At 42.6% G+C, this 19,225-nt stretch overlaps 1 protein-coding gene across 4 annotated transcripts in view; it reads left to right on the forward strand.

Moving 5' to 3' along the window:
• ano3 (anoctamin 3) overlaps window positions 1–18,818 on the forward strand; it is a 36,060-nt gene extending 17,242 nt beyond the window's left edge. For 2 of the 4 annotated variants that reach the window (XM_034587008.1, XM_034587007.1), the window contains exons 7-25: window positions 3,611–3,745; window positions 4,334–4,440; window positions 5,783–5,838; window positions 5,941–6,062; window positions 8,110–8,244; window positions 8,351–8,447; window positions 8,816–8,876; window positions 10,930–11,012; window positions 11,194–11,334; window positions 11,732–11,896; window positions 12,121–12,157; window positions 12,277–12,388; window positions 12,669–12,726; window positions 13,012–13,109; window positions 13,406–13,560; window positions 13,701–13,853; window positions 14,442–14,592; window positions 14,682–14,871; window positions 15,370–18,818. In XM_034587008.1, the coding sequence (XP_034442899.1) occupies window positions 3,611–3,745; window positions 4,334–4,440; window positions 5,783–5,838; window positions 5,941–6,062; window positions 8,110–8,244; window positions 8,351–8,447; window positions 8,816–8,876; window positions 10,930–11,012; window positions 11,194–11,334; window positions 11,732–11,896; window positions 12,121–12,157; window positions 12,277–12,388; window positions 12,669–12,726; window positions 13,012–13,109; window positions 13,406–13,560; window positions 13,701–13,853; window positions 14,442–14,592; window positions 14,682–14,871; window positions 15,370–15,552 (2,239 nt within the window). In that variant the 3' untranslated portion in view covers window positions 15,553–18,818. The remainder of the gene's footprint in view (window positions 1–3,610; window positions 3,746–4,333; window positions 4,441–5,782; window positions 5,839–5,940; window positions 6,063–8,109; window positions 8,245–8,350; window positions 8,448–8,815; window positions 8,877–10,929; window positions 11,013–11,193; window positions 11,335–11,731; window positions 11,897–12,120; window positions 12,158–12,276; window positions 12,389–12,668; window positions 12,727–13,011; window positions 13,110–13,405; window positions 13,561–13,700; window positions 13,854–14,441; window positions 14,593–14,681; window positions 14,872–15,369) is intronic. The other 2 variants (XM_034587010.1, XM_034587009.1) reach the window with 2 other exon arrangements.
• The last annotated feature ends 407 nt before the right edge of the window (window positions 18,819–19,225 follow it).

Genomic DNA, 19,225 nt, shown 5'->3' on the forward strand with positions numbered 1-19,225 from the left:
GGGTCAGAATTTTAAATTGGAAAATCAACCCCTGTCTAGAGTGTGGATAAGTAAGAGTAATTAAACCTGTGGCAAAGGAAGGTTTCTGAAAAATGCAGTACTTAATTCTGCCAACATTTTAAAAAGCAATTTTACATTTGTTAATAAAAGAAATATCTTTAATTAAACTTTCCAACCTTTTCAAAACGCACAGCATCCACCTCTGACAGAGCTTTTCTATTAAATACTTGTAATTTCTCAGGGAAATAAATGGAGCTGCATCGGCTTATTTGCATACTATTTTTAGAGCGATGCAGTTGCGCTTTGATGCGTCGTCCAAGTTCTGCACAGGACTCCAGATTTCCATCTCTTCATCTCACTGGAAAGCAGAAAGAAACAGCCCAACAAGGAAATTAAAAGCAGCATCTTCAGTCTCTATAGACCAAAATCTTTCATGTTCTGCATATACATTTTAATTCTATAAAGTTTGAAAACACTCTAATGGTTTAAAGGCTCTAAAAGGCCTATTTTATCAAGTAAGATATTAACATGACTTCTTAAACATTTTGGATATTTTCCATGAGAAATATCTGTATTTTCGCTTTGCTTGTGCTTTCTTACGTGTTTGAAGTGGGCAGGGAAAAGGTGATGTCATGTATTTCCATGCACCAAACCTTGTGACAACAGTAATGATAAATAGGTTGTGTTTATATAGCACTTTTCCAGTCTTATCGACCACTTAATGCGCTTTACAGTGCAAGTTTCATTCACACATACATTCATACGCCCTCTTTACACAGCGTTTTTTCTATCACCCCATTCATACACTGTTGGCACAGCTATGCAGGGGCAATTGGAGGTTTGGTATCTTGCTCAATGGGATCGAATCCGGTTCCTCTAGTGCGCTCATCCACACAACCTTCTGGTTGGTGGACGACTAATGTCTACAAACAGATTCTGTATGTATATAATGTATATAATCTGTAGGCGAGGGACAGTTTGACCAATCACGTTTCGCCACACCTTTAGCCAGAATGTTGTCTGGACCTATAAAAAGTTAAAAGTTAAAAGTTTTACTGTTTGTGTTTTGTGTGGAGGAACATTCGACCCGTGTGATAAAAGAGACGAGTCGGCTGTAGACAGTGTACAGAGGCTGATACCTGCTGTCGACACTGGCAGCTCCAGAATATTGTCCGCAGCCCCCAGAGGCTAATTTGCTCTCAGAGACTGGTGGAAGACCCTTTCTGCCTCCTGAGCCCGTAAGAAAGAACTGAGGGTTGTTTTATCTGGTCCACTAACAATCCAGTCTGATAAAACCACACCCTCACAGCCGAGTTTAGCCCAATGTTAGTTTTTTTTCACTATTACAGAAAAACACACAACATTTGAGTTTGTGTTTTCTTTTGAACGATGGCTGAAGTTTATGTGTAAGCTTTGAATTAGCCCTTGTACAGCTCCGAATAACAATCAGTGAAGTGTGATATTAGTGGTGCTGAGTTTCTGCAGGTCTTTTATCCATTAAATTGCAAACATGGTGTGACTGTTGTTGTTTCCATCCTCTGGCTCTGTTTTGAACAGAGCCTATTGAGCTATACAGAGCTTAGTCAGGCAGGATTAGTGCACCCTGACAGACTAACTGCAACACATGTGCCTGTTTCACTGTTTTATGATACTTCACCGTAGATATTATAATGTGTTAATAAACGATTGCAAATACAGCATGCATGAACATACTGTAGTCAACACAAGATCTCAAAGATCAATATGTAATTTCATATTTGCATACATTGTATAAAGTATATATTAATGGTTTTGTTCGCATGACACAAACACGCCTACGCACAAAGCAGACAAAACGACACACAACAATCCCTCGCCCACCTGTCCAAACAAGAACAAAGCACCACTTTTAAATTTCATATGAGAGCGATCTTAGTCATTGTGAAGAATAAGAACCATTCTGTTTTCCTCTGAGCTCCTGCCGCTCTGTCACCATAAGCCGCTGTTTTCGAAATGAAAATCTACCCGAGTAGTAAATAGGCGTCATGCGTTTACTAATGGTCTGTCACTAAGTCGTGTCCCTGTGTAGGCAGAACAAATTGGCGGTGTGCAGGTGGTGATAGCTTGTTGGTTTGATATCATTACTTTCTGTACAGAACCTGTCCTCATGACAACAACATTCATAAAACCTATGATTTCCCCCTAAGAATTCCCATTTATATTCGTTAAATCCATATCAGAGCTGCAGCCTCACAAATTCGTCCAATACCTCTCGGGCAGATCTGCAGAAGCAGCAAGCGGATACCCAGCCGATTGATTTTCAGACACAGGAGCAGCATAGCTCCTGGGATGTAAGTGACAGTCTGTCGCTTGGTCCAACACTGTGGTTCAGACTGAAGTATCTGAAGAAGTATCAGTTAGCCAGTCGGCTGTTATTTCGTTGCACTGTTTGTATTGGTCTCACGTTATGGATCACAACTATTAATTGACGTTTGCTGCATTAAGTCAATTAAACTTTATTATTTCATTTCACCTTCACCTTTCACGTGAACATGATTTGCGCCTGAGTTGCCTCAGGTAGATTTTCATCTCCATATTCACACAGCAGACATTTTCCTCTGACATCATACTCAGGGTGGGAAGCTCAAATGTCAACATAATACTTGTGACCCAGGTTTATAAAGCTGCTTTCAGACAGGCACTGAACTCCAGAGAAACATAGTCCCCACGTCTCTCCAGACTTTAACCATCCATTGTCTTTTCAGCTGCTGATCAGTTAAGAACCTGAGAAATGAAAACAGTTTGTCAGATTCTCTGTGTTTCAATGACTTATGAACCTGGATCACAGCGACACAACATTTATTCTTCTCTCTCTGAGTGATGTCAGAGGAAAATTGGCCGCCGTGTGAATATGGTCACTGGTGGTGAAGACAACGACTCCCATGATCCCACACTGCTTCCCAACGCCAGAGGTCTTTTGTCATTGTTTTGATTTAGAGACCCCTCGTGGCCGAATTACGCTACATACTGTACCTTTAACTTTTCATGTAGCAACATCATCAGATTACATTCAGTTTTTACCCGCCACGTTGGTTTATACCTTAAAATGTGTTGTAGCGCACCCCCAACCTCCCCAGCTTTACTTTATGTTCAGTGTAAATTAGCAAATGTTTGCATGCTAACACAAGGGGTGATGTTCACATTGTGCCTTCTCAGCATCAGCATGTTTGCATCATGAGCTTGTTAGCATGCTGATCAATTAGCTCAAACTCTGCTGTGTCTTAATACAGCCCCGCAGAGCCGCTAGCATGGCTTCTTTCTATTCATTTTTAATTTTACAATTTAGGAAATCATCGATCAGTCTTCATCTGGTCCTTAAATCATGAAATGAAAGACTAGAATTATCCCTCTAGTTGGATTCAGCAAACTGTGAAGATCTGCGTTTCCCAGGATCATGAGTCACAAAGTGAAAATAAAAAACATGTGTGTGTGTATGTCTTCAGTGAGGATGAGGTGGTGCGAGTTTGTCAGGGTTGCATTAAAGGAAAATGTTATAGGAGCCACTGATCAAAGAAAACAATCTTCATGTTAATCCGAGCCGTTAATCCTGTTTCCCGGCGCGCCCGTGCAGCAGGTTCCATCGGAGATGTCGTCAGATAAAAAGCTGGCTTCCCAGAAATCCCATGAAGCTGGACAAAGAGGCCTTGCCTGACCTGGAGGACACCGACTGCTACACAGCCCCGTTCAGCAGAGCACGCATGCATCAGTGAGTAGGACATGCACATGCTCAGTCGTACATGATCGCCACCACGCTCATGATCAAAGTGTCATACAGAAGCAGTGTCTGTTGTGTTAGTTTGATCCTCATCCGGCTCCGTGTCCCCAGCTTCTCTCTCATCTCGCACATTCATTCATGTCTCTGAACTCTTTATATAGAATCTGGAAACAAGGGGATGAAATTTCCTGTCGTGACGTCTTGTATATTTGAAAGCTTTCAGCATGAACTCAGAGACCAGAAGGAAAAGAACACGTTGATCATGAATTAAATATTAAGATATAGCAGCTGATGTCCTTAAAAGCCTTATATTTCTCCTCCATTCCCTCTTGAACTTTTCTTTCAAGCTTCTGTTTGATGAAAAATGTCTCTAATCTCATTTGTTAGCGAACCATTTCCGTTCTTCCTTTACTTGGTAAATAATGATGCAGGAGCGAACATGAACTTTACAGCACATATTGAGTTTTAATGATCCCATCATTGCTGGCTCAGCTTTCATTAAGAGCCCTGACTGGAGGATACTGATATATTGTTACTTGATGAAGCGCTCAAATAATGTCCTATTATTATCTTCTCCAGCTTCACTATCAACAACCGAGAAACCTTCTTCTCCAATTCCACCAGAAGCAGAATAGTCCATCATGTCCTGCAGCGCACCAAGTACGAGGAGGGGAAATTAAAGATAGGTAGGACTCCACACTTCTACAAGATTTCTATATTTCTATATAATATTGTACATAAAATACCCATTATAGTTATGTATTTATTTGTTTTATTTAAAAAGGACTGTGTATATTAATAACATTTCATGTAGGGCCATTTTTTACCACATATTTCAGGGGGAAAGTTTTTATTTTCATTTCTGTTTGCTGATTTATTAGTATTAGACTTAGAATCAAGCCCATAATTAGCTAATTAAAACACAAGGGGTTTGTCTGTTTATAAGCAAAATTTCGTGAACATTTATACGTTGATTGTAGTCATAATTTTCAGTCTTTTAAATGTATTTTAAACATATATGTAGGGTTCAATAACGCATTAAAATCCATCACATAAGCCGGATTGGAACATATAACATTTACAGGGGGTCGTAAAGTTTGTATGCACTCTACTGAGTCATTCTGCTTCTGCCGTCATTTCTGTTGTATTTTACTACGTGATAGAATTTTACTGTCTCTCCTAAAACCACCAGGGGCACCAGACCTTTAAGATTCTCGTCCTTGTTTGACTTGAGAGTGATGGTGGGGGGGATGCAATGCCTTTGTTTGCTGTTTTGCTGTGGGATGATTAAACTGTGGGCTGTTGCTGAGATGTTGTTATCGTCTAACTTGTGGCTGATCCCTCCTCTCCTTCTGGCTGTTTTCTTTCCGGTATTGGCAGACACTACAATGTCCATCGACTCCCACCGTACAGTCCTGTCTGACTGCCAATGTGATTTGCTGATTAAAGTTTGGACTTGAAGCGCTGGAAATTGATTCCACATTAATATTTTAATACTGTTGACCACTTTCCAACAAATAAGATCAGCTTTCCCACAAGAGTGAAAATCCTCTGCAAATCCCTGTTCCTGCTCTCGTTATCTACAGTTTCAGAAAGAGGATGACAATGCAGACAAATGCACATTGTCCTGTAGAAATGACAGTTCATTCATTACTGCTTCATATCTGCAGTAATCCAGTTAGTTTACCGTGATTCAGATGATATTTCACAACCTGCGCCAATGATGGTGTGGATAAGAAGTGGTTACGTTTCATAAAAAAATGACAACGGTTGTTTTGAATTGCTTGCAGTGATGTGAAACTCTAACCTGGTTAGTGTTTTAAGCCTCTAATGTGCTTGTCTAATGCAGCTTGTCAGTTGCATAATGGAGTAAATTGTTATGACTGTGGAGGAGTGGATTTAAATGAACCTCTCACTGGACCCATCTCTCAGTGATAGCTGCTACTGAATTTTTAATGCGGTGTCCTTTTGCTATTCTAGCTCTTATTTGTGCATCCTTTGACTTGACACGCTTCATTATTTATGTAGGTATCAACCGGTTATTGGAAAACAACACCTACGAGGCTGCATTTCCTCCTCACGAGGTAAGGCAGCTTTTTTATTTTTTTCACAGAGATATGCATATTGTCAAACTGTACTTTTCCTCCTGTAATGTAGATTCTCTTTTAAACACATTGTCTCATCAGGGTGGTTACAAGAGCCGACATCCTATCAAGACACACGGAGCCCAGAACCACAGGCATCTTCTGTACGAGCGCTGGGCCCGCTGGGGCATCTGGTATAAATACCAGCCTCTTGACCTCATCAGGTAATCAGCACTTTGAGCAGACGACACAGCATGGGCGAGCTGTGGACATTTCCCTGAGCTCCAGTGTCCTGCCCTCTCCTGTCTCTGCTCAGAGTCAGGATGTGTTGTTGAAACAGAACAAAACTAACCCTGTTGTTTATCTTGATGCAGACACTGCATGATTATTAGGTGATCCCAGGTTCTTAAAGGCTGAAGGCTTGTTTGTGGTGGAGTTGTTTTAACAAGTTGAGATGAGCCTACTTTAGTCTGATGTGTTTTTTCAAGAAGAAGATCAATACCACTCTTGGGTGTGCTGGATCTCGGAGGTGATGAATTTAGCTAAGAATAAAGACTGGAAGTGGGGGAATCAGTTACACTTCATGAGTAATTCTTACATTTCTGTTTTTGCTACAAAACGTCTGATTTGCTTTGGACAGAGCAATTCCGCCTATTTCACCATACTTCCAGTCTTCATGCAGAGATAACCTAATGTCCTCCCTGCTAAATTTGCATTAGTGAAGCACATGGAGTCATGTCAATCTGTTATTATTACTATTGAGGTCATGTGTATGAGCTTGTAATCATCATCATCTTCCTTTAGGGTTGTGGTAGCCTGTATGATGTTGTATAACATGAGATAACAGTAAGTCAAAGATTTGGTCATACTGTATGCACCATGATATTTATCTGGTCTGTGGATAATGTTGCCAATCAACAAGCAGAACTTCTTAAAGCAAATATTATATTTACATTAGTATTCATGAGGTACGTCGGTTTTTCAGGTATTAAATGGACTAGATTAGAGAGAAGCTATTCCCATCCCATAACAGTTAGTTTTTTTGGGAAATTCATTTCATAGTATAGGAAAATATAATGACATAAAATGATATACACCGATAAGCCACAACATAAAAGCCACCTGCCTAATATTGTTTAGGTCCCCCAGGGTGGCAGGTTGCATTGATCTGCTGTAAGAGTCCCCTGTCAACAGGGAGTACTGTTAATGGATGTACTTAGTCTGAAAAAATGTTTAGGTAGATGGTAAGTGTCAAAGTAGAATCCACATGAGTGCCAATCCCCAAGGTTTCCCAGCAGAACATTGCCTGGAGCATCACACTGCCTCTGCAGGTTTGCCTCCTTCCCATAGTGCATCCTGCTGCCTGTAAATGGTGCACACACACATGGCTGTCCACGTGAAATAAATGATTTATCGGATCAAGCGGTCATCTACCAAAGCTTCACGGTCCAGTCCTGACGCGGAAGTTCCCACCGTCAGTGTGGACACTCCGGCTTCTCTGCAGCTACACAGCTCCGTATGCTGCAAGCTGTGATCCTCTGTGTGTTGTGACAGCTTTCTATCAAAGTTCTCAGCAATGTGTGCTGCAGATCACACGGGTCAGCTTTTCCTCTACCACTTGCATAAATGAGCCTTGGGTGCCCACGACCATGTCACAGGTTCACCAGTTGCATACCAGGAACAACCTGCCAGTCTTTGACCCTCAATCCATCACAAATGTCAGAGCTGCTCAGATCCTTATGTTTCTCCTGCTTCCAGCCCATCATCCTCAAAAACAGACTTTTCACTTGATGCACCATGAACAGGAGCCATTGTAAAAAGAGAATCGATGTTGTTATTTGCACCTGTCAGTGGTTTTAATGTTGTGGTTGATCAGTGTTTGTCATGATAAACGTTTTAATCCTTGAAAACCTGCGGCATGTAATGTCTTATCAAATTGCTGCGATAGTTGTGTACACATTTAAAGATACTTAGAGAAACATACTTTTTTTTATAGAAATGCACTTGCTTCCACATTTGTGTGTTTCCTGATGCAGTTAATTGCTGAAGCATTGTCTTGCTCAAGGGCACCTTAACAGTTGTGGTTTAGGAATTAGTAATTGATTCATTCTCCACCACTGCATTGTACTGTGTGACTTCTGACTCCAGCAGCCTGACTATCCATTAGGCCACCGCGAGCCCCTCACAGTTCTCTATCTACACCCACAACTGCAGCCATAAAGAACATGCTCCGCTTTAATTAACAGATCTTTGACCTCATCTCTCCCTCAGACGTTACTTTGGAGAGAAAATCGGCCTTTACTTTGCGTGGTTGGGCTGGTACACCGGCATGTTGATCCCTGCCGCCCTGGTGGGCGTTTTTGTCTTCCTCTACGGTCTCTTCACCATGGACTCTAGTCAAGTCAGGTCAGTTCACACAACTGGTACCGTCCATTTATGTATTATAATTTGAAACTTGTTTAGTTGGGATTGTTGTTGTCTTTTCCTAAGGCTCTGTTCATTGTCTCCCCAGTAAAGAAATATGTGAAGCCAACACTACCACCATGTGTCCCATGTGTGAGAAGAACTGTGGCTCGTGGACGCTGAGTGACAGCTGCGTCTACGCAAAGGTCTGTGCACTCCTGATATTCATCACAGTATCTCAGCATGTTGGTGTTCTTTAACCTCTTCTGGTTTGTTTACAATTGGATTTTTAAAAACATTTACCCCCCAAGCGTGAACAAGTTGCATATCTATGAGTCATGAGAGTGGTATCAATCTTCTCATCCAACTCTCAGAATGAAAGCAGATAATCATGTTTCCCATTGGCAACTATTCATCTTATACCCCTAACCCTTAACCCTTGGAGTAAACTCGCAAAACTGCTGAAACTGAAAAGATATCAACTTAATTTCCGATCAAATTGTGTTGAATGAATACATTTCAGGAAGCATTCCTCGTGTTTTCGGAGCAGCCCCTCATGTCCTTGTGTTTGTAGGTGACCCATCTGTTTGACAATGGCGGCACTGTATTCTTTGCAATCTTCATGGCTATTTGGGGTAAGTGGAGGCTGCTTTTTGTCCTCAATCTTCCTTTTTTTTTTTTAAGATCTCTTGTTGTATTACACCGGCTGTGCTCTGTGCTTTACACAAACCCTCCTGGAATTCAAATCTATTAATACTATTTTGTGTCAGTGCTCATGCTTCCGCTCGCCACTCAACTCCTCCAAACACATTAAGCTTCCGCACAGAGAATTCGATATATAAACACTCAGCAGTACACACACAGGAGACCTTCATTCTCTATTACATCTGTCAGCCAATAAGTCACGGTCAGGATTTCTCTGACTGAAGCTCCGTGCGTACACTTCCAGAGCTGTCCTGATGTAATTAGTCGGATAATTAAACATCTCACCAGAGGGAGACCGTATCATTCAGTGGTTGGGGCTGTACAACTGCACTATGATAGCCGCATATTGCAGCTATAGGTATAATATCCTCGTGATGTAGAGTTTGAGCGTTAGTGTGCAGCATCTGGCCCAGATCCATCACTCTGCCATGGTAAACGGTAAATAATCACCTGCGCCCAGAGGGAACACTTTGCACATTGTGTTCTGAGTCTGGGGCTAAACGAAGGCCGAGCAGAGCCAGAGAGCCGAAGGAGGTCCGGGCAGCCTCACTGACTGAGGCCTGCAGCTCTCAATCCTGCATGAAAGCTTTGGGCGATGTGAACCAAAGAAGCAGCACTGCACTACTGAGTGAGTGCACTCTAGGTCTAGTGTGTGTGTGTTTGTATCGCAGGCCAACTACTGTTTGGCGGTTACAGCAACTACACCAAATGTTTGGATGTGTGTGTGTGTTGTGTGGAAGACAGAGATGAAATATTGTTTCGCCCAAGGGACCAGATGTAGGCATCTGAAAGGGCGGCTTTTCTTTTTTTTGCTTTAAACAAAAGTGGGTCAAGCTATATTAAACTTCAACACATTCAACAGCAGTAGAAGTTGTTCTGATTGAGGTTCCTCCGTCCTGGGTTTTTTTGAGGCCATAAGTCCTTTTCTGTGGCCAAAATTCAACGTAATCACTGGAATCGTTTTACTTTGCTTCAAACATTTGAACAAAAAACACATGTTGGCCTGCAATGATTACTTTACAGATCGAAATGTTGATCTTTAAATGCCAGAAAATAGGGGGAAAAGAATTTTCATAGAATTCATAGAATTTTATTGTTTTGTCTGAGCATCACTCAAAACTTTAAAATATTATATTTAGTATCAAATGATTTAAAAAATAGAGTGAGTAGCTAAGAAATGTATTTTTTCTGTCAATCAACTTATTGATTCATTAATTGTGTTTAACTTCAGTTCGTGTATGTTAAGATTCAGTTCCCTTTGGAAGTCTGTCCCTTTGCCACAGCATCGCACACGTGTTGTATGTGTGTTTAATGGAAGCTGACAAATGAGCGGACTCAGCAGTATGGTGTTACAGTGTCCTGTCCATCACAGATCATACATGACTGAACCGTTTCCTTCACACTGACTCCGAGGCCCATTTTCCAACATCTTCGCACTAATGCAAGTTCTGCCACATACACTGACCCACAGAAGTGTTGATTCTGAAGTGTGCAGCCTTTTATAAGAGCCTTGTTTTCTCGTGTTACGCGTCTGTGATGACACAAAATGTATAAGCAGTTTTGGCTGAAAAAAAAAAACATTACGAAAGTCATATCTGGTGTTGTGTGCAGCTGAAGGCACGATAGGGTTTGACAGAACGGAAACAAAGCCTCCAGCCTGTGCTCTGCCCACAGAAGCTTTACTTTTGAAGTCTTTCAAGGTTTTGGGGCATGAAACGTTGCACGAGTGAAGCCTGTTTGCTGCTGCCACTATTCTTTAAGTTCACATGATGAAGCAGCGCGTGAGCTGACGACTGTGATAAGTTTCTATAGCGGGCCGTGCGTGTCGGTGCAGGATTATTCAGTATATCAGGTCTGTGCCTCTGAATTGTCTCCAGGGGGAATTCCCCTCATGATTATCGATCATATTGTGTGTTGCATATCAAAGTTAACCGATGGTGTGATTGATTCCTGATTGATTCCCCCCCCCCCCCCCCTCTACAGCCACGGTATTCCTGGAGTTCTGGAAAAGGAGGAGGGCAGAGCTGACTTATGACTGGGATCTCATTGATTGGGAAGAGGAAGAGGTGCGTCAGCAATATCTTCGAATAGACTCCATATCATATGATTACTTCGCAGTTGTAGCCTATATTCTTGCCTTGCATCCTCTAAATTTGAACGCCGCTTACATGATAATATCAAGGAGAGCTATTGCTGCATCAGGCAGACAGTTCAATAGTTCACACTGGAATATGTGTTGTTAATCAGGAGGAGCTGCGGCCTCAGTTCGAAGCCAAGTACTCCAGGGTGGAGAGAGTCAACCCCATCTCTGGCAAGCCCGAGCCGTTCCAGCCGTTCTCAGACAAACTCAGCCGACTGATGGTGTCTGTGTCCGGAATATTCTTCATGGTAAACCCTCTGATCCTTCCATAATCTGCCCTTTTGGGAACTGGGCTTAGAATGAGCTCACAGTTATTTTGTGTGCCACGTTTTTGGAGCAGTATGTTGGTGCTGGCAGTGGTGTAACATCTCCTCCTGCTGGACAAAGAGTGCATCAGAGGAAGTACTGGATTAAGCCCTTCTGATCACCTCATTTCTGTTGTTTAATAATCTATACACGAATGATAGGTTCATCTGAATAGTTAATTGTTGCTTAATCAATAGTTTTTTCTTTTTTTCTGCCCATTTCTTCATTATAATACAAGATTAATCCTCTCAAGCCCAAACTAAAGTGTTCACGTTTTCGGAAGTTAAGTGCTTAATACGGTTTATAAACTCCGCATCCCTTCTTCTCTGCTTCCTTCAGATTTCTCTGGTTCTGACGGCCGTGTTTGCCGTGGTGGTTTTCCGCCTCATAGTGATGGAGAAGTTTGTCTCCTTCAACTGGAAGTTTGTGAAGAAGAACTGGCAGTTTGCCACCTCCGGCACCGGCGTCTGCATCAACTTCATGATCATCATGTCTCTCAACGTGGTGGGTGTCTGGACAAGCTTCATCTGGCACATGTTTACATATTCTGTCCAGCAAGCATTTTTTTTATGAACCATTTATTTAGAACTTTGTGCCAGGAAATTTCACAGCCACAGCCAGAAAATCTTTTTTCCTGAGATTCCTTTTCGCTTCTCTTTCTCACGATCCCTTGACGTGCTTCTCAAACCTTTGCTTGTTGATGCTCACGCGTGCTATCATCTTGTCAGGTGTATGAAAAGGTGGCCTATCTGCTGACTAATTTAGGTGAGCTATGTGCACACGCTGCCTGCATTTGTGTCTTCATTATCTCTCACTTCCCAGATGGTGGGCAGCCATTTATTTTCTCCTCTCCAACCCCACAACCCCTATTTTCCCCTCTTCAGAGCATCCGCGGACAGAGTCTGAGTGGGAGAACAGCTTCGCTCTGAAGATGTTCCTCTTCCAGTTCGTAAATCTGAACAGCTCCACATTTTACATCGCCTTCTTTCTTGGAAGGTAAGCCCGGCCTCCATGAATCTAGAGTTCCTGTTTACAGTGAATTTAACGACTGATAGAAAGATGTTGTGCTTCAAACTCCCATGTCATGACATCTGCCAAGACTCCCTCCCTTCCCCTCCTCACTCTATACTTATTTCTGGACATTTACAAAACACAGCCTGGTCCTGAGATGTGAATAAGCTGTGGTTAATCACAGCTCCAGGTGTCTTGTTTTTTTCTTTGTGAGTTTTCTCTGATTGCATTTTGCACCTAATGTGGCCGATCTCAATCTCTTCAGGTTTGCTGGCAGGCCCGGAAAATACAATAAACTCTTTAATCGATGGAGACTGGAGGAGGTGAGTGCAATTAGGCATCGCCGTAAGTGGGTGATATTTTTCTCAGCAGTCACCGGGCAGATTATTGCCTTCTGTTTCAAGGATATTTTTAGAAATGTCAAGTTTTTCATCTGTGCAATGATCCGTATGAATATTATTGCGTGATCCATTTATCTCCCACATAATCAATGGGACGCTCAGTTCAAATGATCTGAAAACAATGGGATGAAGTGCGTCGCAGGATTCACTCGGGGCTTTATATTATCAGGCTTGAAAATTCTATTTATTTAAATGTATTTTTCTCAGTGCCACCCGAGCGGCTGTTTGATTGATCTGTGCCTGCAAATGGGAGTCATCATGTTCTTCAAACAAATCTGGAACAACTTCATGGAGCTCGGTTATCCGTAAGTGATATGTTATTACAATCATGTGCTTCTGTCTCTCAGACCCATTAGAGATGCCATATTTAATTCCCAATGCTGGAGCTTGATGATGAGTGATTAGCATTTTACACACCATATGTGATTCCTGCATAGTTTTTGTTCGTTTTGCTTATTAGCACAGGAAGAGATTTTTATCTCCTGCAGAAACACATCAAATCATCTTGTGTGGGGCTCAGTAAAAAGGTTCCTACAGCGCTCAGTGCATTGTCAGAAATAATTGCTTTGAGTTGACAGTTAACAACTTGCTACATTCTCAGTTTGCTGCAGAACTGGTGGTCTCGCAGGAAGATAAAGAAAGGAGGTGGAGGAGGGCAGAATGTAGACAATAAAGCCCAGCTCCCGCAGTGGGAAAAAGACTGGAATCTGCAGCCGATGAACACCCATGGACTGGTGGATGAATACCTTGAAATGGGTAAAGCCTCACAGTCGTTCCAAGTGTTTTTATTTTTGACTTTGTAAATTGCTGCTATTATTCAATCATTGACATTGTTGTTGCCAGATTTGAGGCAGACATCCTGTGAAGTTTCATCCAAACTGTTCTTTCCTCTGCAGTTCTCCAGTTTGGCTTCACCACCATCTTTGTAGCAGCATTCCCGCTGGCTCCTCTCCTGGCTCTGCTCAACAACATCATCGAGATTCGTCTTGACGCCTACAAGTTTGTCACTCAGTGGAGAAGACCCATGCCGGCCCGAGCCACTGACATCGGTCGGTGTGATCCCTGTCTGCCCTCACACACTCACCTCCTCACTGTCTCTCACACGGACTCCGTGTTATTTTTAGCTTCTAAGATCCTTTTTTTTTTTTCAAACAGGAAACCACTGTAGGAACCAAAACTGTTCCACCCTATTGAGATGGATATGTTTCCATATCCTGTGTCTGCACTGCCATATGCTGCAACCCCCCCCCCCCCCCCCCCCCCCACCCCAACCCCCACCCCTCCCCATATGATTACAAACACCACCCTCTAACAGCCGTGTAATAAAAATGCTGTGTGTGTCACCCTGTAATTAAAGGATCCCTGACATATTTAGGAATTCCTCAGCTGACATGAATGCATTATGTGTCAGTCACAGACAGTCGCCTGAATAGACTTTATTTTGAGTCAGGGTCTTTTGGTTATATAACTGTATAAATATAAATACATACATTTAAAGAAAACCGTAATGTCATTGAAATAGAAAAAGATTTCACCATTAAATGGCTTAGTAACATATAGATCACCATAGATAATGTCTTTCCTTATGCTGGAATCAATATGATAAAATGTTTATTCCCCTCTGTCTTGGCTGTCAGGTATCTGGCATGGGATCCTCGAAGGAATCGGCGTGCTGGCAGTCATCACCAACGCCTTTGTCATCGCCATCACCTCAGACTACATCCCCCGCTTTGTGTACGCCTTCAAATACGGCCCGTGTGTGGACAAGGGGCATCACCACGAGGATGAGTGAGCATTTAGAACCAATGCGTAAGCAGCAAACCATCTGGCCGAGCGGCTTCTGTTGTGTTCTGATGGCTTCCCTCTTTCGCTCTCAGGTGTCTGCGAGGCTACATGAACAGCAGCTTGTCTGTGTTCGACATGGGCGAGTTCGACAACAGCAGCCAGTCCAGGTACTGCAGGTACCGGGACTACAGAGCGCCGCCCTGGAGCTCGGTTCCATACGAATTCACCCTGCAGTTCTGGCACGTCTTGGCTGCCAGGCTGGCCTTCATCATCGTCTTTGAGGTTTGTCTGCGCTCTTCATTTCTTTTTTTTGTATATTTCCCAGCAAGGCAAGTAAATCCCCTAATGTCTCCTCGAGTCTGTGTAACTGCAGAACGTTTCGTAGAGGCATATTGTTTTTATTATTATTAATTTATGTTGCTTTCAGTGTTGAACTAAAGCCCCAAAATCCCAATTTAGGTGATTCTTGCTGCTACAGTAGTCTGAGGAATTTTACTCAAAACCCACAGAATGAAACCTTAATTACATTGTGGCTCAGATAATAACATCATCATGTTTCTTCTTGTCTTGAAAAGTTAGCACCATGGCTCCCCTGACAATTTTGCCCTTTACATTCATTTCTGCAGAAGAAAAACTTTCATATTACGTTATAGGGCATTGGAAATTATTTACACAGTGTTTACCTTGGCATGCTCATTAAATTATGCATCAAATACATGGCAACTAAAGTAAAGTGTGTTCTGAGGAAGGTAACCCGTAAATGATTGATGCTTCCCTCAGCACCTGGTGTTTGGGATCAAGTCCTTCATAGCGTACCTCATTCCGGACATGCCGAAGGGTCTGTGTGATCGCATGAGGAGGGAGAAGTACCTGATGCAGGAGATGATGTACGAAGCGGAGCTGGAGCACCTGCAGAAGGAGCGGAAGAAGAACGGACGGCGGTATCACCACGAGTGGCCTTAGCTTTACCCCCCCCCCCCACGTCTCCACTACACGCCTCACAACTCACAGGCACAACCCCTCCCTGCCTGCTTGTTTATGTATTTTAGCTTTGAGAGAGTCCAGCTTCACTCGGCTGATTCTTTTACACCAAAGACACCTTCTTCAGTGACCAGATCCCTCGCTCCACCCCACCCCCCGCAGGCCTGCTTGGCTTCAGCTCAAGCTCCGACCCGGAACCCTCTCTCACCATCTGTTGCTCGTCCGGCGTTGGCTCTTTTTCTCGGTTTTCTGCCACGCCCCTGATCCCTCCCCTGGCTGCGTCCAGCAGGTTGCCCTCGGGTCTTTGCTGTGTCATGGCTTTACTTGAGGGAAAACCTCTGCAATTGCAACGTCTACTATGCAGATCAAGGGCTGCAGATCACCACTGTTCGCTCTTGGCATCCATCCCGCACTCTCCTCTGTGTGGCAGCTAGCACTTGGCTTTGGCTCTGCAGTCCGACGCAGCCCGCAGCATGGCCGTGTATTTCTACCACGAGTGGCGTTATGTGACAGAGCTGCTGTGGCACTTTAATGTTGCAAATGTGATTCTGGTATTTTGTGGCTACCAAATAAAATGGACTGTTCTTGCAAAGTGACTGTAAATTGCCCTTGAAGCATGCTGATTCAAATTTGCTACCATTTCATAGACTGCAACAAAAAAAAACAAACATAACAACAGCAGCACTCATCGTTGAGGGTGTGAACATCCATTCAGTACATCTGACAAAGAATTCTCTATGGAATCGTATAAAGTGCATGATGATTTTGTTTCGTACCTTTCTGACGGATAAAGCCCCTGTTCTTGATGCCTGGTTCACACGTATCTGTACTCGGTGTGTGCTGTCTGTTGATCTCTGTCTGTGCAACTGCTGAGCTTGACCGTCTTGAGTCGAGAATCTGTGAACTTTGTGCAATTTGATTGTGCCTACAGTTGTGTGCACCACAATTGTGTCACCAACATCACGTGTGCCTGTTTGTGCTGCACGTGCTGTTTTTTCTTCAAGTGCAAGGAAATATTCTCTCTCTTCGTTTCGTCATCCGATCTGCTGTAAACTCTCTGAACCCTCCTGCCAGGATTTGTTTTGGACGCGAGTCACACCGCAGTACCTGCTCGGGTCTCTGCTAATGGCTCTGAAACACACGGGCCGTGTACATTGTAACGCGACTCCCAGCGTGAAGCAATGTACACACTCGCATGCAGGAGCTACAAATCTGCTCTTCCGTTCTGCGCCCGCAGCCTGTTTTTCATTTGCTGTTGGAAACGCTGAAGCGTGGTTGAAACTTGGATCACTTGGGCATACCTGTGGCTTGAATGTTCAGTTTGCAAAGAACATCCATCCACTGTTCCTCACTCCGAAAGTACAGCAAGAGTCTTAACTGCCAGTGTTTCACTGAGCAGATGTGGTTACAGAGGATTTCTGACCTTTATCAGTGTGAAAATGAGAAATTAGGTTTTTGATAAAAGCAGAGTCCTGATGTTGGGGATTAGAGCGGCGTGTTTTTATCCAATGAGAACTCAGGATATCAGGCAGCATGAGCGACACATCTGTCTATGAGGCTGAATCGTATAATGTCCTGCTTCATTCATGTTGGTATCGAAGGTTATGGAGGATGTACAGTGAGGTATTAATATTTTTAGTAGGTGATGAAAACTCCAACTCACCCAGTAAAGGTCCCAGTGATCATGTGAGGACGGTAAAGACCGAGAGTTAACCACATTATGCACAGTAAAAAGTGAAAGTAACGTGTGAAGGTGAAGAAAATCCCTCCCCTGAATGCATTGCACAACACTGAGAAACGTATTCCTCATTTAGCAAGAATTGTACATTATTTGTATTGATTTCCTTTGCTGTTCTTTCTACATTTTCTGATGTATGTAATGTTTTTTATACATTTAAAACTGTGCTATATGAGTTCACATGTTTTCACCCTCAGACCGACAAACGTCCACATTTCTCAGGTGTCCTCTGAATGTTTGCTGATGATCAACGTGTTGTCATCTTTTCTACGATGCAATCCAAGCTGTCCTGCTTTTTTTAGATATATATTTTTGCACCGCGTTACATTGCATGACTACACTGCACATTCACCAATAAAGGCATGTTTGATTTTCTTCTTGCACAATCCCAGTGAGATCCTAAGAGCAGATCGTTAAACAATGGCAGTTAGAGATTTATGATGCAGGCTATTGGATTAAATATAATTGTGTTTTTATGTCAATCATCATCGTTGCATTCACAAGAGAGAGAGATATTTGTTTAAAAATCTTATTCCAATAATGTTTAGGAAACTAGTGCAGGTTTTCAGAATATCTTCCCTGCTATGTGAACATTGAAAATCTATGCATGTTGTTCTCCTCGAGCGCTACATTTCTTTTTGAATAGACGCAGATGTAAATGTCCTGGTACATTTGTACTGTAGTGTTATGCATGAAATGACACCTGCTTTGAGCAACTTACAGCATCTTAAAACATATCACCTCCCTTTCCCCCGGTGTTGATCCTTTCTGGAGGTCAGGGCGAGACATGTGTACGTTTCTTGATGTGGCCGAGTTTTATACTGTTAGAGTGTTTTATAAATAATTATCGACTCCAGACTGATTTGTTTAATCTGTCCTGGACTGAGTTTCAAGGGGAGGTTGATAAAATGCAACTCAGACTTGTTTTGTTTGCACGCTCAACAGCAAATTAGAAGTTTGTTTACCCTCTAACAGCTGCAGTGTTTAACCTAGTGCAATATGGGGTGATGTCATGAATAATTCCGTGACCTTGTTTCATTTGCCCGCCTGCTAATCATCTCTGGATGGATCTCTCTCCCGTTTTCTTCTCTTTCTCTGAGAGCATCAGCTCACGTTCTCCCCGATTCAAATGCTGCACAGCAGTGGCGAGGTGTTTCTCAGGCCTTCTGCTGTTGGCAATAGCACAACATGGGTATTGTGTAATAAGTAATAACGGCATGACCTTGCACATCTCTGAAAAAAATAGCGGTCGAGAGAGGATCAAGCGTTCTGCTCGATGCCGCGCCTCCTAATAGGATGATGTACCTGATGTGGAAGCACAGTGACATTTTCAAGATTCAACTGTACAATACGATGGTATCAGTGGTGACATGAAGTGTATTAGTGACATTGTTTACTTCGTTCCTGTTTACATGTAAAAACATACTGAAATGTATAAATAATATGACATAAAATTATTTGGATATCACTCTTTTTCTGTAATAAATCATGGATTGTATCTTTCAAATCACATCTGGCGTCATTATTCATGTTTTTTTCCACCCTGTAAAATGGCGGACAGACAAACAGGCAGACACTGAGCCGAGCTGATATCATCCTCGTGACTATTCAAGTTTGACTAAATCTGCTTATGGAACAAACCAGAGCTGCAGCCGAGTGCAAAAATTGTTTTCTTTCTTTTTTTTCTTTTATTTTTCTCCCTCTCTCTCTCGCTATTATCACAAACCACAAATCTTCTTGCCAAAAAGTCCTCGTGTAACATATTGTTAAAAAGATTATGTTTCCATGACCATTTGATTTTTGCAGCATTTTCCCTCAGCGTTAGGACTGTTTGCTGCCCCTGCCGCTCGGGCTCCTCTTCTAACTGCTTTTCCATTCGCGTCATGTCAGTCAACGCTAGCCTTCATTTCTTTTGCT

Source organism: Hippoglossus hippoglossus, chromosome 6, assembly GCF_009819705.1.
Source record: "Hippoglossus hippoglossus isolate fHipHip1 chromosome 6, fHipHip1.pri, whole genome shotgun sequence".
In the NCBI taxonomy this organism is placed as follows: Eukaryota; Metazoa; Chordata; class Actinopteri; order Pleuronectiformes; family Pleuronectidae; genus Hippoglossus; species Hippoglossus hippoglossus.